The 22,779-nt window shown below is 42.2% G+C and overlaps 1 protein-coding gene across 2 annotated transcripts; it reads left to right on the top strand.

The window, feature by feature from the left end:
- The first annotated feature begins 499 nt into the window (after positions 1 to 499).
- On the top strand, positions 500 to 22,746 carry LOC133169232 (bcl-2-modifying factor-like). 2 transcript variants are annotated; one of them, XM_061301232.1, is made up of 5 exons: positions 500 to 5,989; positions 9,681 to 9,795; positions 12,526 to 12,722; positions 13,313 to 13,524; positions 17,676 to 22,746. In XM_061301232.1, exons 3-5 carry the CDS (start codon positions 12,551 to 12,553, stop codon positions 17,790 to 17,792), a joined length of 501 nt encoding a protein of 166 aa, XP_061157216.1. In that variant the 5' UTR covers positions 500 to 5,989; positions 9,681 to 9,795; positions 12,526 to 12,550; the 3' UTR covers positions 17,793 to 22,746. The 2 variants fall into 2 exon arrangements, with proteins under 2 accessions (XP_061157216.1, XP_061157215.1); XM_061301231.1 differs by lacking the exons at positions 500 to 5,989; positions 9,681 to 9,795 and adding an exon at positions 10,811 to 11,028.
- The last annotated feature ends 33 nt before the right edge of the window (positions 22,747 to 22,779 follow it).

The raw sequence follows: 22,779 nt of genomic DNA, 5'->3' as shown, positions 1-22,779 counted from the left end.
ATCACAGCTGCCCCTCACATCACAGTGCTATTTTGGAGTCGCCCAGCAAGTGTAGACCAAGGAATGACAAAAGAGTCACTAAGTTGCATTTTCTCTCGAAGAAACAATTAAATCAAATGGCTTTTATAGTCACCGTAATACACAACTAAATTGGAATGCTACTCATTTAATGTGAGTCAAAAAAGAAGAAAAGCATGAAAATATGTCCCATGAGCATGGAAGCAAGTTGAGAAAAATAACTAAATAATAATAATGTTGATAATAATAACAATAATGATATTAATAATAATTATAATAATAAATAATAAAATCCTAACCCATCATCTAGACCTGCTATGTGTATATATAGTAAGATTACAATTAATCAAAAGTTGTTAAATTTATTGCAAGGATGGGTTGTCCATCCTTTTTACTTTTCTCTTTTTTAAGTAACATCATTGTGGCTTTGCATGCATAAATCATTGTGAACATATAGGAAAAAACTTTTTTTTTTTTAACGGGTGGCTTTTGTTAATGTATACTTGATTGGAAAATGGCTTTACAGAGCAGCGGAGAATAGAGGTGCAACTCCGTGTTTGGAGGAGGACCACCACACTGAGGTGTGAAGGGCTCGGGAGGGGGTCTGCAGGACTGAAGATCACAAACTTTGGAACCCGTTCACAATAGAGGTGTGAATTAGCACAAGAGTGTGAAGGCATTGGGAATAAAAGGAGAGGAATGTGGACGCGCAGGTGATGGCTGGCCGATGACGGCTCATTGGGGGGAGGTCAGAACATCTCATGACCTTTTATTTAGATAATGACAGAGGTCACCAGGTGAACAGTGCTTCACATATACATGAAAATGTTGACTTCAGCTTTGAGATGTAGGTGTTAAAAACAGGTTTGGTCACATCCATTCTGGCCTCCCAAACTTCACCACAATCTGTTGTTCACTTCCACTTGGTCATTAGGGAGGTTGGATTTAAAAAAAAAGAAAAGAAAAAGAGGGATGATCTCACTGCCGGAGACGTTTACGGATCTACTTATGTTGCAAAGCGATGATTTCATCACGCGGGTAGAGTTTCCTTTGCGCGACAGACAGAATTGTTCAGGATATTTTGACTGAAACGATAGACTCTGCGTGACGCAAGGCTTCTTTACTTCCTTTATTAGCGACAGCAGTCTGCGGTGAGCCGTCGCTTCGGAAAAAAAATGAGCCCTTTTTTCAGACTCCTCCTTTGATTGGTGTAATATTGTCATGGAAGTGCCACTTGCTGCCAGGCAGCAGACAGCATGACGTCATTCTCTTTGTGCTGCACTATTGTGTTGGTGACTGTCTGTAATTTGTCTGAAGAGCTGCCAGCAACATGATTTTTCTGTCTGCCCGCTGTCTGCCAGGAATCCCTGCCTGGCACGGCGCCCAAGGGCATCATTTGTCATCAAAGGTTGAATGCAACTATGTCACCTAAAATTGAAAGATGTCATATTAAAACTGATTTCTCATAAGTTATATGAACCCTGGAGATTCAGTGATACCTTTGCAGGGCATGTTGTAACACTATTGCTTAAAGTTTGTTCTTCTCAGTTGTTTTAGCATAAAGAAATAAGAAGCTATATTTGATGAGCAGAAGTTACACTGTAAAACAGATTAAGAAAAATTTAGTTCTGCTCTGAGAAAATACAAATGCAAAAAATTAATTAACAGGATATGTATGTCTCAATAATTTGGCCAGCTAATGTCTGATGGTCACATGACTCACGGCATACTTGGAGAAGTAAAACATTCTTTGCATGTGCGCACTGTTGCAATGGAAGCCTCGCTCGTCTGAGCCTTTGCTCACGTGATGGTCTTGTTTACGGTCTGATTTTTGCTCGTGGCCGCAGGCTTTTTTGTAAACACGAGACAGACACAACAGCTGTCCCTTTCTAAAGGTAATAGACAGTTGGATCTACTTTCCCACCAGTCACCACTTTTCAACTCGATAGCGGAGATTTGAAAATCCATTTATTCATTGGCTTCAACGTGACAACTGCCCCTTCTCTTGTTGTCTTGTATTGATTGAAAGCAATCTCTCAGCACCCCTCGCTTCTCAAAGGGAAACCTTAAGAGCTGTCCTGTGTGACCTCCAAGGCTTCCCCATTGTTGAGGACAATAGCGTGATCATTCCTCCGTTGCAGGTGGCCAGGAGTCTCCTGCTGAGCCAGGGAGAATCCCCGAGTCAGCACATTAGCTTGTCAAAAGGAGCAGATTAGGCAACCTGGGGATAGCTGGGGGGAAAGAATCCCCTACAGAGACCCCCCAGTGACTGCTTTCCAGCTGTAAATTCTTGTAATTAACTAAATGAAATGTGTTAAATGCTGCCAATTATTCATCAATGCATTAATACCAAAGTGGGATTTATTTAGATTCAGTGAGTAGGCAAAACAATCATGTATGACTAAATGAAGACTATAAAAAGTCCATCAGTGTCAATTTAAGTGTCCTAGTTCACCCCAAAGGTCAACATGGGTAGACTTCAACTCATGTTCAAAATAACATGTAGATGAACCCTAAAATAAAAAGTTGCATGAGCTAACAAAAGTAAGAATAAAAAGATGAACGGATGGAAATGACTAAAGATAACTTCCTCCATGTTTACAGCAGCGAAGGTAAAGTTCCTTCAGAGGCTCGAGGTGGGAGTCGATCTTCACAGCACATTTGTTTGGGCTGAGGAATCAATAAATCTTTCTTCGTATGAACTTCCCGGGAAAGAATGACCCAGAAAGACTCGCTCGGCTACTTCAGTGATTCTGTTGAGTTTCATCACAGCAGGACTCAAACAGCCTGAGGTTGCCTATGGGCAAAGTGAAAGGGCAGAAAGACAAAGATTTTTTTTTTCTCTCCTTGCCATATGGGACAGCCTACATTAAATATAAATGTTAATCCATATGTTAACTCTCTTCCCCATGAATATTTAACATTCTCGCTATGCAGATATGTGAGCTTTACAAGGTCTCATCACCCTGCATCGCCTCTTGTGTCCCCCCCCCCCACCTCTCTCTTTCTGCAATCAATAAATGATAACACTTGACAATCAAAAGCCTGCCAGGATGAAACCAAAACATCTTTGACTGACCACCTGAATCCAAACATGAAAGAGCGACGCCACTCCAGGACGGAAATATTGATCAAGCGCCGTGGCGCGGCGTGTTGAGTTCAAGTGCAAGTGAGCGCGTCGTGCTCGTACTTTGGTGAGCCAGACGCCGGGTTATGCGGAGGTAGGGGTTACAGGTTCAAACTCCTCGCAGCTGCAGAGTGAAGTCTGAAACTTTCACAGAGATTACATGCATCTTTTGTTGCACACTTTTCTCCACTCCAACACTGCCTACATGAAACAAAAGAAGTTGCATTGCACACCAGGATCATTTTAAAGTGTTTTTTTTCCTTCCATTGCCCCGAGGATGTTATTTGTGCATGGATTTTGTTTGATTTTCATTATCCAAATTCTCTCCCACATGAAAGGGGACCCTTCCCCTCGATTAATAATTGACATTTTATGACTTTCCCTCTCCCAGTGCCACGCGTACGCTTTGATGCGAGCACTGTTCTTTTATCAGCATTGTGCCATGTATTGATCGCCTCGCAGATAAGCACAATCAAAGGGATTCCTCGTGGGGGAGTCAACACATGGTCACATCACACTCCTGGAGTGTGCTGGGACTCCTTGTTTGGCTCTCATCCTGTCTGAGAGACACTTTCTCTGGGTTAAATAGTCACACACAATAACAAAGCTCTCTAAATGACATCATTTGAAGAAGAAGGGGTGGGAATTGAGGTATTCAAAGTTTTTTAAAAACAAACTAGCTTAGTGGCATTTATTTACAGGTTGTCCTTGGTCTACAAATGAGTTTAAGTCACTAATGCTGTTGGAATCACTGAAGGAGCTAAAGAAAGGCACCACTCAGATAATTGACTTTGGGGTAATTTCCGATTTTTCCAAGAAATCTTTTCAACATTTCTACATTTCCCCTGAATGGAACATATAATGAAACTTCATCAACATATTCTAAGGAATTTTTTAGATTTGTAAAACATTTCTTTGTTTGTTTTGGTATATTGTACCCCCCCAAGCCCCCCTCAAGGAAAAAATCCTAGCGCCGCCAGTGTTTGCAATACCATTACTGTAAATGTTTCTCTGAAAAAACTTCCAATCAAACAAAAGACAATTATGAGATACAAAGGCGGTGGGAAAAGTAATTTCTCCCATCCATCTGCCTAACACACAATAGCGTCGCCTAAACAAAATAAGCGTGAAGGAGTATTTAACTCCATAGCTAAGCGAGACGCGCCTTATAAATCCAGGAGATTTACATAATCCATCTGTATTCATGTAAATATATATTTCTGTTTATGCTTTCCACATAAATGCTTTTCATACATTTACGCCTCATGCAGATTTGAAGGCTTGAGTATCGATTGCTATTCGACACTCCGAGATCAATCGCCTTAAGCACTTACAACAAAGCACAGCACGGTCATAATGAGCACCTCCTATTAAATGAACATACAATGGGCCACATATGAAAAAATGCAGTCCATTGTCTGTGGTGAACACTTAGAGACCATTAGCAGTAATGTAAAAAGCTGCCCATCTTTCCACCATCAATATAAGATAAGTGGGCCGTAGCGTGTATGGCGAGAGTATGGCGGTTCTCCCCGGCCGTTGTTGACGCCGCTGTCTGATTGACAGCACTTTTGTTTTCCGCGGATTAAGTAATCTGACTTCATGCCTGTCCACGAGGGGGTTCACGTAACACCGGCTGGAGGTCACTCCGCCCTTGTGACCCCTCCAGACCGAGCCCAGGCGATGGACATTCTCAGGTCCTATACTTTGACGCACTTCATAGGTCCTCATGGCCTGAGTGTAAATTTTTAATGAAATATACATTAAGGAGCATTCACGAGCTGATACGTGATGTTTTCCTTGCAGCTAATATTTCTGGAGCCTGAATATCACATCTAGACGGAATGATTGATTTTCTATCAGGCTGCTTTTCTTAAATGAATAATTCAGTGTTATAGCTGGAGACCCAAGTTTACTCGTGACACCTTCACGGTATTCCGTTGCACTCGTCGTCCATTCACCACAACATTCTGTTTGATGTTAGCACCGCAAATCGTGTAATTGGACACAGACAAGACGAGAGCTCTATATCGTATAATTGTATAGATCAGAGTGTGCCATACACTCATGAGAAGTTTGTAGGTTGACTTTCTCCCCCGGCCTCCTGTCTTTGCAGAGAAACGAGAGACGGCAGCTTCTGAGGTCACACAGTGATTACTGGTCGCCACATGGGGTCGAATGACTCTTAAATGCTTTGTTTACACTTCTTCAACCACGTCCAGCCTCTGACCCAAGTCAAACGAACCATTAAGGTTGCATAAAGCTCATTAGAAAACAATGTTAAATAACAGCAGTCAAGGTGAAAATGACAGTTAAGATGCAAATGCCATTAAATATTATAAATGCTCTCATTTGTCATTTCATTAGGCACAATTGCAGAAGATGGATACAGTGTAGCTGATATTATTTTTGTGGCACTGCATTACATCATGTTGTGAGGTGATTTAAACATTTTAGTGACCTCAGGCTTTTTGAATGTAAAATTGACACATTCATTTTCACAGACAGACTTTTTTTTTTTTAATAACAATGTAGCCTATTTGTGTTCCTAATGTCTTGAGCGGTGAGTGTATAAGGTAACAAACAAAGAAGACACAATTTCAACAGTGCTTTCATCATAATTGAGGTTTGCTGGTATAAAGCACGTATTATCCACATCCATTTGATAAATTATATCACTGAAAAGAATCACATTTAAATGTTTATTCATGTTGCAAGAAATTTAATAAGAAGGTGTTTCGCTTTGTTTTGTTTTTTCTTGTGAATCTTTCAGAAGCGTCTCCCCTTTCAGCTGGCTCAAGTCCTAGAAGTGGACAAACAAGCGCTGGATAATTAGCCGGACCGGTAAGTACAAATTGCACAGAACGGCTCTTAAAAGGATTTGCAAATCAGACAAACACCATCCCGCCAATTAGATTAAACCATCATGAGGATTAAAACCTGTTTTTTTTCATCTCTATATTGTGTTTTATTAATGGTTATTCGTTGGGCATTACTTTGTGGTGCATTTTAAGTAGCCTCGCTAATTACAGAGGAGTGCTATTATGCTCATATGAATTGCGAGCCCGAAGATATTCAGCACAAATTATGGTCCAACCCCAAATTATGATGTGCATATAAAAATCCTCATCCTCAATTAATGCCTGACATTTGTGTTTATAAAATACTGCATGCAGTTACAAAAATAACTTGAGGGCTATTTTGCTGGTAATGCATCACAGGATATCATTATCCCTAACTATACTCCAGAGTAACTTAATGTTATTAGAGACATCCATCCATCTCTTGATATTGTTTAAACCAACTGGATGTTTGCCAGTTTTCCATGAAACCTCTCAAGTTAAACATAACACTGATTGTATGAGTCATCGTTGGATGCCTTTATTTTTTTTTTTATGGAGGCAATTTTTCAGATTACCAGTTTTAGCATTTAGCGTATTAGCTGCAGAATAACATTAGCGTGAATGATTATCACTAGTGCTGAGATTACAACCTGACACTGCTCACTGTCAAAGTGACTGATCTGCGGGACACTTGAAGGGCATGAGTCACTATATTCAGTTTCACCTGCATGACAATAACAAAGGCAGGTGGTGGCCTGAGTCATATTTGACATCCAGCATCAGTCGAGTTACACCCGGGGCAGGTGACGTCATGATGACCCCAAACTGATGACCCAGCAGCAAACCAAGCTTTTTTTTTTTGTGAGGATTAAAGCTTTAGCACTTGTTTGTTTTTGGATGCCCTTTGAACCTGAAACAACAGAAAAGAAAATATCTTTGCATGAAAGGCCCATCGTGTTGAAAAAGCGCAGAAGTGAGAACCTTTCAGTTGAGTCACTCGGAAAACACTTCCTGTTGATCCCATTTATCTTAATGGGTAACTTCATAATGATTTAGTGCATCTTTTGTCCTAATAGGTGAGACTTTCTCAGCCTCCTCCATAACAAAGTGTGATTAAATATGAATGCTAAGTGTTTGGTGCTTGCAGCCTAAAGCTGAAACCGGATCCATTGCTGGCCACGGGCAGCATAATTAGTAGCTGATGATAGATGTCATTAATGGAACTCGAAGCCGGACCTCCAATACAGCCCCTCAACCATCTAGTTAATTAAGCGGCAAATAAATCAATTGTTTAAGTGATTAAATATTAAGTTATTTATAACTTTTATTTGATCTTCACTGTAGTCTAACCTCCGGCTAGATCATGTTGAAAGCGTGATGAAATCCTGCAGAAAACCATATCACCATTTCAAAGCCTTGAAGGGCCAGTGTGATGCCTTTAATGGCGAGGAAAAGCCCTTTGTGTGTGCTCCGAAGGATTGGAAAGCTCTTTGGTTTGTCATAACCCCGGTGTGAGATTGAAGCATTCATGATGGGAGCTTTCCAAGTTTTCATCTAGCGCTTCTTTGCAAGCCCGGCTTTGGATACCGCTGTGCTTCCACACTTCAGAGGGAGAGGCAAAGTCATGTCCACAGCTGTGATGACATGCCCGCTTTGAGGCTGTGGGGCTTTAAAGTGCCGAGCACATTAAACAGCCCGGCTTTGTTTAGGTGGTCAGCTCCCGGGCAGTTATCCAATCGCACTGACTGTTAATGCAATTCTCTGCATGTTGCTGCATGATTGTTTGTCCTGTTATGCTATGTTGATAGCGTGGATGAGTGCTTCTAATCCGCCAAAGCACTGTAATTCACAATGATGCAATTGCGAGATGTTACGTTGATACAAACAACGCTCTGTTGATGTCTGCGTTGCTTAACGATCAAAGAACGTTAACCTCGGAAAAGTTGCCGAACACAAATAGATAAACTTCAAACCAATATGGAATTAAGTTCCCATTCTTTATGCAGTTATTCCTTATAAAGTATGTTTTTGAAATTCAAAAAAGCTACTTGAGAGAAAGGGGGGGGGCACTTGGCTAGTCTTCTCGGTTACAAGGCTGAGATCAAATGGCATTGCTTTATAACTAGGCCATGCTCCTCAACTTCACAATGAGAAAAAGAGGCAAAAAGGTCGAAAAAAATCTGGAAAATACCCTAACTTCAATTATCTGGTCTGACACCTGACAGAGGTCCAAGAATATTTCAGTGGAGGCCAGTGCCCCGGTGGCCCCCCCCCATCTACTGTAGCTCCGCCACTGGACGGTAGCCGACTTCTCTTTTAAGCTTCAATTTACTCAGCAACCACTCCAGACTGACGCTAAATCCAAGTATTAAACACAGTATGTTACACACGAGCCTTGCATGTCAAAGTCTTAAATTTGCGGCGCTTAATAGGCTTATAACGACAGATCACTTTGATGACACAATAACAAACCTAATCCCATAAGAGCTTTACCATTTCTGCTTACCGTATATGGATTTTGGAGTCAGTGTGTACAAACAATCTAACAAAGATTAAGACATGCTCGCCTCCTTTGTTGCTAATCTGACTCTGCTGATCCCGATCACGTAATATCACTGAACATGACGAAAAAAATGAACATGGAAATAGTGTTGTTTTGTTTTGCTCATCATGTCAAGAGGAAATGTCATGAAAAACCAGAGGCGCAAACCCCCCTTTGTTGTTATCAGGTCACTCGCTGCTGCACGATCGCTGCCATTGGGTCAGTGTGCCACTCGCATCTCATCTAACAGACCAGCAGTCACGATGAGCTTGCCATGGTTGCCATGGAGCTTGTCTATTCCTAGCAAATGAAATCCCCCTCTTTCCAGTTTCCGGGCAGAATTCCCTGCTTTGTTTGGATGAGTAGTAAGAGTGCACGTGTATGATGCACGTGTTTGTATAGAGAAGAAGATATCATGAGGGAGAATAGGCTTTTGAGGTTACAGGGGAAGTAGGGCGTGTGATTGTGCAGCCATGTGTGTTTGCGCATATGCATGTGTGTGCGCTTGTGCAAGTGTAGCTGTTGGGAAACAACTCTCTGATGTAACATCAACTGATGCCTGCCTGGGATCTGGGGCGTCCACGTCAAGCCATTTGTGCGATGTGACTTTTGCCCGTAATAACAAATGTCAAAAAGTGCACTGGCACAGGCACAGCTATTTATTATTAAGTAATATGTGTTAGTGGATTTCAGTGTTTTCAAAGAGCTTGCTGTCAGAAACACATCACGTTAATCTATTTTTATAACGTTAAGAGGTGGAAGGACTTCATCCATAGTATGTTCATTATTAATGGATGATGTATTGAATGCTGTCTGAGTTGCAGCGAGCGTTGCCTTCCAGCCACTTCGTTCTGGAGCAAGTGTTAAAACAAAGAGTCAAAAGGGTGGAGAATTAATCACATTTGTTTTCTTAGGTTTTGTTTGCTTTTATTATTTGATTTGGTCTCATGTCAAGATTATGTCACATAAGAATGAACTCATTGCTGCAGAATAGTCAATTGCAAATTTTCATTTCTAATTTGCAATTCAGGCTAATTCACTCCAGTAATGACTTGTGTTTTCCTTGACAATCAGCTGAGCTTCTTTGTTTTGCTCGAGCACAACAAAGGGAAGCTGCAACTCATGCTTGCACATCTTTCCTTGTTTACAGGGATCGCTCATGCAAGAAGTGATCAGCTTTCCAATATCTCAGTGGACGAGGAATCTAATCCGCTCTTCCCGCACGACATCTCTTCCTTCTGGCTGGACAATGCGCAAATCTCACGGTACGTCCAACACTTGTCGAAAGACAGAGGAAGCAGACATCCATGACTTCTCACACAGCTCTGGTGGAGGGGACAACAAATAGATAAAAGGCAGAGGAGTTGGGGGAAGGGTCTGTGGGAGAATGTTGAGGGTGAGAAGACCAGCTGGCCATGGGGTTATTGATCAGTGCTCGTTCGGTGGAGACGTGAGATCAGCAACACCAGATCTGCACAATACTTGAATTGGCTCAGTGAGCGAGAGTCCTGATTAAATGTCAAAATACACTCTCTGGACACAACAGTAGGAAAGCTTGCACAAACTGATAGAATACAGAAGATTCTGTATTGATCCATCCATTTATTATAGCGCTTACAGTATTGGAATGTTGGAGGGAGCTAGAGTGTCCAGAAAATAACACACACAAGCAAGGAGAGAACATGCAAACTCCAAACTATTTTATTTTAGTTTATATTGCTGGAGGAATATAGTGACCAAAAAAAGTCAAATTTTTGGATTAAGGTGCTTTATTTTTCAAGCAATGCTTTTATATTTTTTTAGTCATACTTGCTTGACATTACTAAATCATTGGTGTCACTTTTGACGTAAATTCATGTTACACTGGATTATTTTTGTAATTTATGCTATTTAGTATGCCACAAATGGTTTGTAAATCTAGGCGTCATTGTTGCGCAACACTGCAGCAGTAAGGTTTTTTCGAATGTATGCAAGTATAAATGATCAATAAAATACAAGGCCAAAATATCATATTGTTTGCTTAGTGGAGTTTCGATCATAATCCCTTGCACGCACGCACGCACGGCGCATGTTTGGAGCAGATGAGGAGAGCGCGGTAGTTAGTAGTAGAAGCGTGTGAGTGGGAATTTCCCGTCCACGTGTCTGAATACGCGATGGAGGAGGCGGGATCACAACAAACTTGACGATTGGTTACGGCGAAGAACTCTAAAAGGGAAGGGCTGGCTCCGCACTCCCTTCAACAGGAGTCGACCGATATAAAAAGCGCGTCTTTAAGAGGGTTTATTTACCAAGTTGAGGAGCCACGCCCCGGTGGCGGAGTTTGGTTTTGCAGCTGACGTCGGCTGAATTAAATCGGCTTGTAGCAGTTTTGCACACAGAATGGAAGTTGTCGTGGCGGAGATACGGGCTAAACTTGCTTGATCTGGCAGGATATTAACGGTTCGCCTTTCTTTTTCCTCTCAGAATTTGAGTCCACATTGACAAAACCTGTGTAACGGGTAAGATCCTTTTTAATTCACTTTGGGGCCGATTTTTACGCACCGGCGATCGCCGGCTTTTACATAAATCAACAACAAAATCGCGCGTGTATTTATCCTGTCTAACGTAACTTGTTCGTAACATCATGCCGAAACCGAAACTAAGATTATAATAAGAGATACTGTTTTTTCTGTCAACAATGCATTAACAATAAGAGTCATTTTATACAGACGCCAATTATTTCACTAACATTTAGTATAATTGCATTACTATCAAAAAAACAAACAACTAACGATTTAACTCACGCGCTTACAACACTTTTCTTAAAACTGTGTAATCGCTTGAAATGTGAACTTTGTTTTTGGGTGGGTCCTTATTATATCGTTAAAATGTTTTTTGTAAATATTTTGTTATTGTTTTTAAATGTTATACATACACGCACGATCGGAATGTTGAATTCTCACCCCGGTCAAGTTCTTAGCCATAATTCAAAATATATATGTCAACTTAATTATGCCATTTTAATTTGGTGATGATATTGGCTTGCTGTATGGCGCTCGGAGCGCATAAATAAAGTGCACAACCCCCACCGCCTTTCCTTGACTGCATTGTGCGTTACAGCAGGGGGAGCCATGACACAAATACTGCTCGCTGCAGTGCAAAGAGCAACTCAGGTTATCTGGCAGTTTTTATTCTGGCTCACCCGAATCCTCCATGGTCCTTGCCATATGTTTGTTTGACAAAGCATGGAGTGGTTTTACTCAGAGTTGATTGCGAGGGCACACCGTTTATTCTCTACTGTATATCATAAGGTTGAACACGTTCTGGATGCAATCTGCTTGTGTGGGGTGAAGAAATAAAAACTTGATGTCAGAGAGTTGGCAAGCTGAGTAGGGAGCGAGATTGAACATTTTCCACCAAGACTGTCATTACTCTTTTTCTGTGAGCCCTAATTTGGTGGTGTGGTAGTAGTCTAACCCTGTATTACAACTTCATGTTGACTGGGGGGGATTAGCTGGTGAAGCAACTTGTATTTCACCCGTATTTTCATAACTCTTTGACTCCTCTACTGATTTGGGGTTGAGTGCAATGAATTATTGTCACTGGAGAATAGCACCGTTTTTTTCCCCCCCGTGGTAGTTTCAAGATTTTATATCAGTGTATGTGTTGTGTTAAATGTACACTCATAAGTTCCTTTATTGTCTTCCACGCAGCAGTGTTACAAATGGACAAAAATAAATCCATCTTTCATTCACCTCAGAAGCCACAGTGAACTATGTGGTTTAAACAGAGAAAGGAACAAACTTATCTTCCCCAGAGGGAGGCCTCATGTCTTACCCAGCTTGTCCATTGTGGTTTTATTGATTGGAGAGCACACATTATAAACCAGACAGGTTGTCTAGTACGCTTATGAGTATATTCGAAAGACGTCTGATATAATCAGCAAATGACTGTGTGTCCTCATTGTGGTGATCCGTCTCATATTTCTCTCGCTTTCCCCCCATGTAACCTTTTAGCGTGCTCATCGTGTAGTGTCCCCGCATGGAGGATGAGGAGGATGATGTGTTTGAGCCAGACCCCCACTGCTGGCGCACCACATTCAAGGAGATAAAGTGTGAGGAGCGGGCTACGCAGACACCCGGCCCTATCCTGGCATCCAACAACGGCATGCTGCCTTGTGGAGTCGCCGAGGAGCCAAGACCACTCTTCTACGGTGAGTCGGAGCGAATCGCCGATGAGGAACTTTGTGGGGAACGTTTCCCTGTGCGTGTGAGACACTTGTTGTAAAAGCCAAGTGTGACACTTTAATGTGAGAAATCGAAAGTGTGTTGCTGCACTGATGAGACCCGTGGCGCCTGATAGTCGTGATCACGGCCAGTTTTTATGGCACGTGTGGAGTGTACCCAGCTGCTTTGCTATTCAAAAGGCGCCAGGCTGCCATTGTGACTGAGCGGACATGACAGGGGTGACTATCTGTAAGTAGGTTGTAACTGATTATTAGTGACAGCAAAGTTTAAATGGCACCATACATGTAATCATTGCCGGGCTGCTCCATGGTGACGATAGATACCGCACATTGGATGAGTGAGACTTTTAACGCCGTAAAATGACTCGCCGTGATTGGATCAGGAGATAATACAGCCACTGTGAAAGTTCAGTTTAAAGCCAAGCAGGCTGATTGTCTTGCGTAGATCTTGGCAGCTCTTCCTGCCTGATATATCATCATCATACTTCAAGAAAATCCCATCAGGTATCATTGCTGCTCTATTTTCAGTATGTTCTAAGACCTCGATTCTTCAACAGGTAACGCAGGTTTTCGATTGCACTTCCCGGCTCACTTTGAAATTGTTGGCGATCAAGAGGAGAGACTGCAAGAAAGCGAAAACGGAATGGAGGAGCAGCACCATCAGCAGCAGCAGCAGCAGCAGCAACCCGTGGCACACCACATGGAGGCCTGCATCGGTCGGAAACTCCAGCTGATCGGAGACCAGTTTCAGCGGGAACACTTACAGCTGGTGAGGCAGGAACACAAACACAAATAAGACTGGCTCAACTCGTGACATTTGACAGATTGGGTGGATATTCCAAAATACAGTGCATCACTCTTGCTCTATCCCTTCACCGCTTAACGAGAAGCTTTTGAGTCAACAAAAACTTGAGCTGGAACAATCGAAACTCACTGGCCTCTATATTAGGTACTCCTGTGCACTCAAGTGAGAGGCCCTTCTAAAAATATTCATACGCAATCTCATTGTTAGATATTATTAGATATTGATTTCAACACTACAGTTATTATTGCACGTGGTTTGGGGTTTGTTGGGTCAAAACTTTGCTCGTCTTTATTGTGTTAGCTCCATATTTGTTTTGGAGACGCTGTATGCTCCCCCCTCCCTCCCTCCCAAGCCAAAGACAAGCTGAACCAGGGCAGCCCTTCCCCCAACCCGACCAAGCCCTCCCTCCCTTGCCTCCTCTTCCTGTTTATTACTCTCCCCTCTCCTGTTTTCTATGTGGGCTGTGATGTCGAAAAGTAGCATTGAGGATGCTTGCTTGGCCTCAGCGCACTTTGCTTTGGTCAGGGTGACATTGTCCACAGAGTCACTGCGCTCGCTGCCCAACATCACTTTTATGCCTTTTCTGTACCGGGGTTGTAAAACAATGACAGGGCACTGCACAAATGTCTTTTTGCAAAGCACAAATGTCTTTTTGCAAAGCACAAAGTGTTCCTGTTGCACAAGTGGTTAATCGTATTTTTTAACACACACACACAAAAAAAAAAAAGCAGAAGTGGCGGGAGTGCGTAAACATGTAACCTGAAGCCGAACGCGTGAGTCCGAGGGGAGCAGCTGCGGTTCCAGGGAGTCTCCAGTCAGCCCCTTTACTGGGCGAGGAGTGGTCAGCTGAGAAACCATAATAAGACGTCTGCACACATGCGGGTTGGGCTGAAGGGGTGGGGGGGAGTTTGTATAACAGTCAATGAGGGTGTGAGGTGGAGAAATTAACCTCGAATTACCAAGCACAGCGCTACCTTATAATTAAAATAATCCAAAGCTTGTCAATTTCGAAATCTGACCAACACTTATTTTTTGTTGCATTCTAAAAAAAACAATAAGTGACTGTGTTCCAAACAAGCTCCACAGTATCAACCACTCCTCTTCCTCTTTCTTCTGCCCCATCCCAGAAAAAATGAGGTATGAATCAGTCTATGATTTTCTCCTACGCTAATCAAGCTGCAGTTATTAACACCACTGCAGCTTAGCAATAAATCACTCATGCTGACTCTGGCAACAGATCCGCACGGACCTTACGGCAGAAGCAATGTGGCGTGGTGCCGGCGGGCCCGCTGACGCACGCCAAAGGCCGAGCAGAGGAAGTGGCTTGTGTCCCCCTTGCTGGTTGAATAAACAGCAATGAGGTTGGAGCGCAGGTGAGGTCATATCCTGAAGGAGAGGAATAACGAGAGCCGTGCAGCGCCAAATGGGGATGTGAGCAGAATGGGAGAGTTGGTGTGATTAATTAGAGTAGCGTGTATGTGGTTTTGAATGCGTAAGCCTCCATAATTGGTTTTCCAACTTTGCGGCGCAGTTGAGCAATTAGTTTCATTGGGGCCGCACGTGCTCGTACACGAAAGCAAGTTGTTTATCAGGTTCTTGCCATTTCTCCCTTCTCACTATCACGCGCTCTTGACTGCCCGTGAAAAAAGAAAAAAGAAATCTCCCTTCACTCAATAATAGCGTTAGTGTTCATCCATTTTCATTCCTGTCAGTGGGTGATTGGAGTTCTTCAGTCCAGACACTTGTCGCTGAAGCCGTCCAAGTGCTTGGACTGCCATCTGTTTGATGGATCGGGGGAGCCTTGTGGCTGCGAGGGTCCTCCGTGGGAGCTCGCGGCCCCCTCGGCAAAAGCAGGGATTAGGTAGCCGAGGAGTGCCGCTGGACGCTGACAGATAAATTGCTCTTCTGTCAGAGAGGGCTAGAGGGGACACTCAAGTCCCCAGAGGATTGCCAACATTAGCTGCGCCGCCATTTGAGACATAGCGATAATGACAGTCACAATGGCAGGAAGACGGCCCCAGCTTGCACAGGGCAAGGAGCAGGGTTGGGTTTCATCCCCCTGTTTTTTTTTTTTTTTTTACACAGCGATGACTCCTGCTGCTTTCGATAGGAGGTGTTGAAAGCTGGTTTGAACATTGTGTGCAATGTACATGACTTTATCTCTGCTGTTTCAGCACTTTTCAGAAGGCAAGAAATAAAAACACATCAAGGTGACTCAGATATCTACTTATGGCGTTTATTTTTCTTTGCCTCCTCATCTCCTCCCTGATGAGAGTTTACTCTTGCTCGGAGGCGGGCCCGCTTTTGCTGCAGAGAGAGATAAGGGTGAACTTGCAAGCAGCTGGCCTGATCGACAGCCCACACGGGACACTGATAAAGCACATCAGTGCGCCGTTGGAGTGACGACACTGAGCATCTGGCTAAACTCTGGTGTGTTGTTGCCGGCTAAATTTAGAGCCTCATTTTGACAGTTGGTGGCATGAGTTATTTCGAAGTTTTGACAGGCCTCTTTCGCTTCTTTCGGTCTCAGTGTCACTCACTCAACTTGATGGAGTAAAGCGCAAAAGGTCACTTTCAAGGGAATAGAAAGTTGAACGTCTACTCGTGTGGTTTGTAGTAAACACACTTTTTATACGCTGATTGACGCAACAAGTGAATCGTTAATAGTTACCATACTGAGTCATGCACGGGATGTTTGGAATTGGACGTCATAACTTACGTCTGTAAGTTAGTGCAGAAGATTTCTTCATTTTTGTTTCCTCAGCTAAATAACTGGACAGAATTGACAACAATGTTCCCTTTATTTTTTTATTTATTCATTCATTTATGTATTTTTTTATTTTATTGCATCATAATAGTCTAGTAATAGTTTGTTGTCGATATAAAGGTCACGGTTGGAAGTGAGCCAATCTTATGCAACACTTGACACTTCAAAATGAATATAAGATACAGAGAGTCTGACATTTCACCTAAATACCACTTCTCAGTCGCTCACAGGTTTCGTTTGGACGGCATCCAAGCGCTCACGTAAACAAACTCACTTTACCAAACAATAGCCAAGCACTTTGGTGGAAAACTATTCTCTGTTCTCATGTAGTAGTTGTTTTGTCTTGTTGCTTCATTCAGTTGTAGAGGTGCACAATTCATTAATTAATAAACTTGAATCGAAAACTAATTTGATAATCGATGAATCGTTTTAAACTTAAAATTGACTTAATCCTCTAAATTTTAGGCTCTCAGTAAATATTCTCAGATTTCTCAAGTCCTCCAGGAAAGCTGAATATTTATCATTGTTTTGAATCAAAATAAGAGATTTGCCAACATCTGCTTTTACTTTGGAGAACAATGGTCATCATTTTTTTTACTATTTTCTAACATATTACGGACCAAAACAGTCACTGAATCATAATCAACTTATGTTAGTGCATTTCCCGCCCCGTTAACTTGAAATAATGTCTTGTTTTATTTTAAAAAATCATTGACATTTAAATCAATGATTAAAATAGTTGTGTTGGCTTGTGTTTTGCACATCATCAGCTTGCTCTCGTTAAATTCTGACCATGCACAGTGGAAACTCCTACGTTCAACTTCTATCTACTGCGAGACGTTCTTGAATTTGACGACCTTTCATTCGCAAATCCACAATTTCTGCCCTAGGACAAATGTAGCGCACCAAGAATCCCGTCTTGTTTACGATCCTTGGAGTCTGAAAATGGCCTTAGCATTATCAGGCGCGGCGGCGTCTGCCTTTCGTCCAGGGATGAGCCGCCAGTCTGCTACTATACCTCTCGCGTGCTAAGACGTCTCCTTGCCTCTCATCAAAAAACTCCCTAATCCCATTTGGTGCAATTATCTTATCTCAGCTTCTCAATGGCTGAGATAGTATTATCCCGCTAATCGCGCACACAGTCCAACTGGCTCACAAAACCTGAGAGCCTCCTCCTCCCGTGCACATTACATATCTGCACGTAGTTTTGCTTTCTGTAATCCTGTGTTCACTGATACTCGGCAAACACAAATTCACGTTTATAGCCCCCGCCTGTTTATAACCCGGCGGTTATTGATCGCGTTTCACTCGGTGCCCCGCCAACGTTGGTCTCTGTTTGTTTTTGCAGTATCATCGAAACCAAAGGATCCGGGGACTGCTGTGGTGGCGTCTGGCCACAGCCGTGCTCGGTCTACTATTTGACAGGGGCTTCTTGGCCGGACGAGGTGGAGCAAGACGGAGGTGAGACAGTCTTGCCCTCGTGTCCGTTTTAATCATCTCCACGAGGAACTGGACTCCCGATGGCACTGTCAAATCTAACACGGGTCTGTTTGCGGGGAGTGGTGGCACAGTTGAGGTGTGGAAGGGTTTCAAAAGGTCACCGCAGGACGGAGACAAGCAACTTTTATACAAGGGTTTTTCTTTTCAAGAAGATGCCATGATGCCCAGAGATTCCTCCACAGGACAATGTTCATATTTTGCTATAAGTGTGGTGTTTTAGTTTTGTACAGTACAATTAGTTCCATTTTTTTGCACTTCACAATGTATCCATTTTTGATGACCTCCACAGACCCTGGGAATGCCTTATTCAATGTTTTCTGCCATAAAGAGTATTGAAATAATTTTAGACGATGGTTAGTAAACAAAAAGGACATGTGGTGTGTTTTTTTTTTCTTTTCAAACCTTTGTGAAGTTTTTCCAGGTAACCACTCAAGTTGATTTCTAACTTCCAAAGAGGCTATTTCTCAGAAAAAAGCATTTTGCACCTCACTTAATGGTTACATTGCTATTCTTTAATATGTTTTCACCTTGTCATTTCCCTCATTTGCTGTAATAACGGTAACAAACTGTTTCTGACTGCTCACCAAAACAAATATTTAGTTCAACTACATACATGTTACATGTGGTATCAGAGGCGAGTTTGCAAAAATTCATATTACTCACTCCTCAAACAAACCTCTGCAAAGGGAAACTATTCGGACCGCAAGGTATACAGATTCCTGGCTCCATTTTTGTAGCCAGCGCAAGTCTGGTGGACATTTACGCAGAGGTGGGCTAGACCATGTTTTGGTATTTTCATCCAGTGGCCAATCCAAGTGTCTCCTCTCATTCCCTTTAAGATCAGCATGCCCATAGTCCTTGACAGTAGCAGAAAAGGATGAGTGCATTTGCACGGAATTGAAAGCAGACCTCCACAGCCAGATGATCTAAAGTTGGCTAATAATAATTGACTGCAACTGCGATTCAGAGGACTCAATGCATGCCATTGTCATATTTTAAGCGCAGCCGTGGCTCAGAGGTAGAGCAGTCATCTGCTTTTTGATTCCTGCTCTGTTCGAGTCATGTGTCTTTGCATCCTTGTGCAAAACAGTTCACCCACGTTGCCTCCAGTGCCACTCGTACTGGTGTGTGACTTGGGTGTGTGTTTTGTTGGTGGTCGGAGAGGCCTTAGGCACGCACTGGCAGCCACGCCCCCGTCTGCCTACCACAGTGCAGCTGTGGCTACAGAATGTTGTTAAAACCACCACTAGAGTTTGAATGTGAGAGTATGAATAATGAATTCATTGTGAGTACTTTGAGTGTTGTGTTACAGTCAAAGCGACATATAAATTTAGATGCAATATTATTATTATTGATCAAATTACCCAAAATTGGTAGAGACACACATTTGGCATGCCGTCGACTTGTGTGGTGGATGTCATCTATTTCATTCATAAATATGACAATAACGTAGGACAATCGCTCTGAATCATTGGAGGAATCAATTCATTGAACAAATTAGAGTTATTATCATTTTAACAGCACCGCCCTGACTGCATGACAGAACTATTTGGCGACAACACAGTCTCCAATTGCCCATTGCTGACAACATCATCCGCAAGGGCAGATCTTGCAGCTTTACGTGCCAATGTCATGCACAGACCTGCGAGTCTAGTTCTGTTTTCCAAATGTCAAGCCGGCATGCAATGCGACCTCCCCGATCGTAATGCAAATGAGGGACGCCACCTGCGTATTACAAAATAGCAAAAAAAAAGAAAATGCCACCCATGCACACGAGACTTGCGCTAAGCACAAAATTAGGGTTCCGTGATTCTATCAAGAGTCTTACACTGTGAGGAGACAAGTATTGCCACAAACAGTACTGCTTTTTTATTATTGGGGCATCTGGATAGACTTATTAGATTACCCTGAATTTTAATTCTCCACGTTACTATGCTTCCAAAGTTTGTGAAGGCCCTTATCTGTTCCAGCAAAACTTTGCGATGAAATCAAGCACAACTCTTGTACATCGGCAACCTTTAACCTCCCAGACACAATCCAAAAAGTCTTCCTAGAAAAGTGACACATCTTCCTCATTTGGTGCAGTCCATCTGTCCCAATACTTTTGTCAAGCCATCTGCTGTGATACTGTCCAGTGACAGACACACATTATTAGTGCTCTAACTTGTTGTAAAGAGTATTTTTTAGAAAGTGCACTAAAGGACAACTTTATTCAAGCCAATTGCGTATTTAGTAAGATACGCTTTCGTTCTGTTTTTTGTTTTTTTGTTCTGTTCTATCCGTGTAATTTGCAGACCTCCATGCCCTTGAAGTGGAGCTGTGGATCCACTGTTTTTGCACTAGCACACCCTTTAAGACTTCCACTTGTTACCTAACCAACCCTCGTCTTACATGAAGGTTTTCACTTAGTCATTGGCCACAACATCCCATTTTTCAATTTATATTACGACCTGGCTGGTCACAGTTTGGGATCTGAGTTGGAAAGAAAATGGCTTTGGCCCTGTCCGGCCACAGCTTTCCGTGTTGTTTTCCACACCAAACAGTCCACGGATGAAACCGAATCCTTTCAGGCAACTCTCATGGGATTTACACCCGCTTTTTATTATGAGGAGTAACCCTTGTATTGTCTTTGGTGCTCAGATCCAGATGTGAAGCAGTTTTATCCCCCCCCCACCATCTTTCACTATGCGAACTAAAGACTGTAGTTACTTTCTATTCTTAACACTGTTGAAGATTTGTGTGATTTGTTTTTTTTCCATTGGTGAACACAAGCCAACTTTTGGACCCAGGGAGCATTTCCATGTCAGGGGTCTGTAATGACTTGCTCCTAACAATGTGTCAAGCTGATCACTGCGTCATTATTAGATATTTCCTCTTGTAATCAACGTATCTCAGGGACAAGGCTTTGTGGGCCACTGGTGACCTTGAGAATCACTTACATGGTCAGAGGAAGAGCAGTGTTGCCACCCATGACGAAACCTCGTCTCGTGTCCATTTTTTTTTTTTTTTTTCCCGATTTGTCCACACTAAGGTACATTTTGACTAAGGAGTCAGAGGCTGATTTTTGGTCAGTAGTTGGTGACGGGGGCTACCGAGCGTGTAGTTGGGAGGCGTGTGACGTGCACTGAATGTTGTTGTAGTTTCCTGCAGATCCTCAATGCTGAGCCAGTCTATGGAGCTGCCCGTCCCACCACTGACCCTTTAAGTCCTCTTTGTACTGCTCCTTTAAGACACACCTATTGTAATTTATTTTTTCTTATTATTTATTTTCTTTGATTTTGTATATTTGCCCATTTCTACTGTATACACATATGTGTGATCGCTTCTTGTGAGCCTTTGACTCATTTCAAGTTGTGATCGTTGTTGTCTGTCATGAAGAGCAGCAGTTTAAAATTAGCTTTTGTACAAAATGGATGGCAGCAAGTTTATAATCCACTCTGTCACTGCTGCACCAAAAATCAATTTCCATTAGAAGCGGAATCGATTCAAGTTGATTCGATTAGACTTCTTGCCTTTCAACTTTAATATTCTCCTCATCCTTTGCCTTATTGATGATAGCTGCTCTTCTTTGGGACAACAGCTACAAAATTCATCCAATCGCCTTTCAATCCAGGGGAGCCCGTTTGATCCACAAAAAAAAAATAGATCAAGGGTGGAGTATTAAAAGCTTGTGATTTTCTTGGGATGGGCGCCACCGGTTCAGACATTTTTCATTACCGCTCAATTCAGTCTTGACCAGATTCTCCATGTGTGGTTTAAGCAAAGCAGCATCTTCAATGTAGTTATTAATTTGTATAATAATTATAACGGCAACATGTCTTTTCCCTTCTAATTAATGAAAAGTCAAATGATAGATTAGTGGGGGGAAAGCTTCAGAAGAGTTACATTCATGTCCCTTTAAGACACAGGGTGTTGGTTTATGTGTTTGATTCCCGAAATCTTGATCAATGTGTTGTAATCAACATGCACTGGAAAGTACTTTGCTTCTGTAGATCCCATGGGTCCCTTATGTGTTTGTTGTGTGTTCATATATGATGTACAGTATACTTTGGATTGTTTATGTGGCATCACATTGGCCCAAGGTGGCTCACACCTTTTGATTTATTGGAAAGGGAAACAATCTGCCATGGTGCCCCGCATGTGTTTTGTTACAATGACGTTCCCGCGCTGCACTCGTTCTGTTGTGTACACATCAAGAGTGGCGCGTTCCTTCGTGTGCATTGGGGGGGTGCATTGTATTTTACGGAAACCGTCAGTGTCTTTGAATTTTGTAGTCCACTTTATATAAATTTGAAGTTTTTGAATGTTTTTTTTTTTTTTTAATGATAAGATTCCTTCTTCACGTTCTTTCTTAACTTTTTTTAAAATGTATTTTCTTAACAGAAAATGGTCTGTTTTTATAAAGATTTGATTTTTAAAGCGTAGGATCTTTGCGACTTTGTGATATCAAGGGCATTTTTTTTTTCTTTTCCAACATTCCCTTGCACAGCTCTTCGCAAGCGTGTAAAGCAAACCAAAACAATTCACTGTTGTTAATTTTGTGTGTTCCATTGCTCTTCTTTACAGACCCGATCAAGTGTACATTTATTTGTAAAACCCTGGAATATGCCTTTAACTGCTCAGTTTCAAATGAAGTCTTGATTATCACACACTCTCTGTATACCAAGAAAGGAGACCCAGCGAAAATGTAGCATTTTTGTAAACATTGACTGTGTGTTTTCGAGACTCTACTGTGCACTCATTTTGTGTTGATATGTAATTTGGGGTTGTTCATATATTATGGAAGTAAAGACAATGTGTTATGTAGTGCAATATGCTGTACATATGGAGCTTTGCTCTGCAAATCTTTTTTTTCCCCCCTGGATTTCCTGTTGTTTATTGGTACTTTTTTTTTTTTCAATAAAATTTTATTGAACGTGCTCAGTGGAGTTAAGTATTAATGAAATGTGTGC

Source organism: Syngnathus typhle, linkage group LG16, assembly GCF_033458585.1.
Source record: "Syngnathus typhle isolate RoL2023-S1 ecotype Sweden linkage group LG16, RoL_Styp_1.0, whole genome shotgun sequence".
Lineage (NCBI taxonomy): Eukaryota > Metazoa > Chordata > Actinopteri > Syngnathiformes > Syngnathidae > Syngnathus > Syngnathus typhle.
Note: the sequence above shows the minus strand (reverse complement) of the source record. Positions and strands in the feature narration are given on the sequence as shown.

Excerpts from the sequence above, each read along its gene's own strand:
- LOC133169232 (XM_061301232.1), top strand. The coding sequence starts at position 12,551 with ATGGAGGATGAGGAGGATGATGTGTTTGAGCCAGACCCCCACTGCTGG. Across the intron at positions 12,723-13,312 it reads GCCAAGACCACTCTTCTACG|GTAACGCAGGTTTTCGATTG; the intron begins GTGAGTCGGAGC and ends ATTCTTCAACAG. Across the intron at positions 13,525-17,675 it reads AGCGGGAACACTTACAGCTG|TATCATCGAAACCAAAGGAT; the intron begins GTGAGGCAGGAA and ends TTGTTTTTGCAG.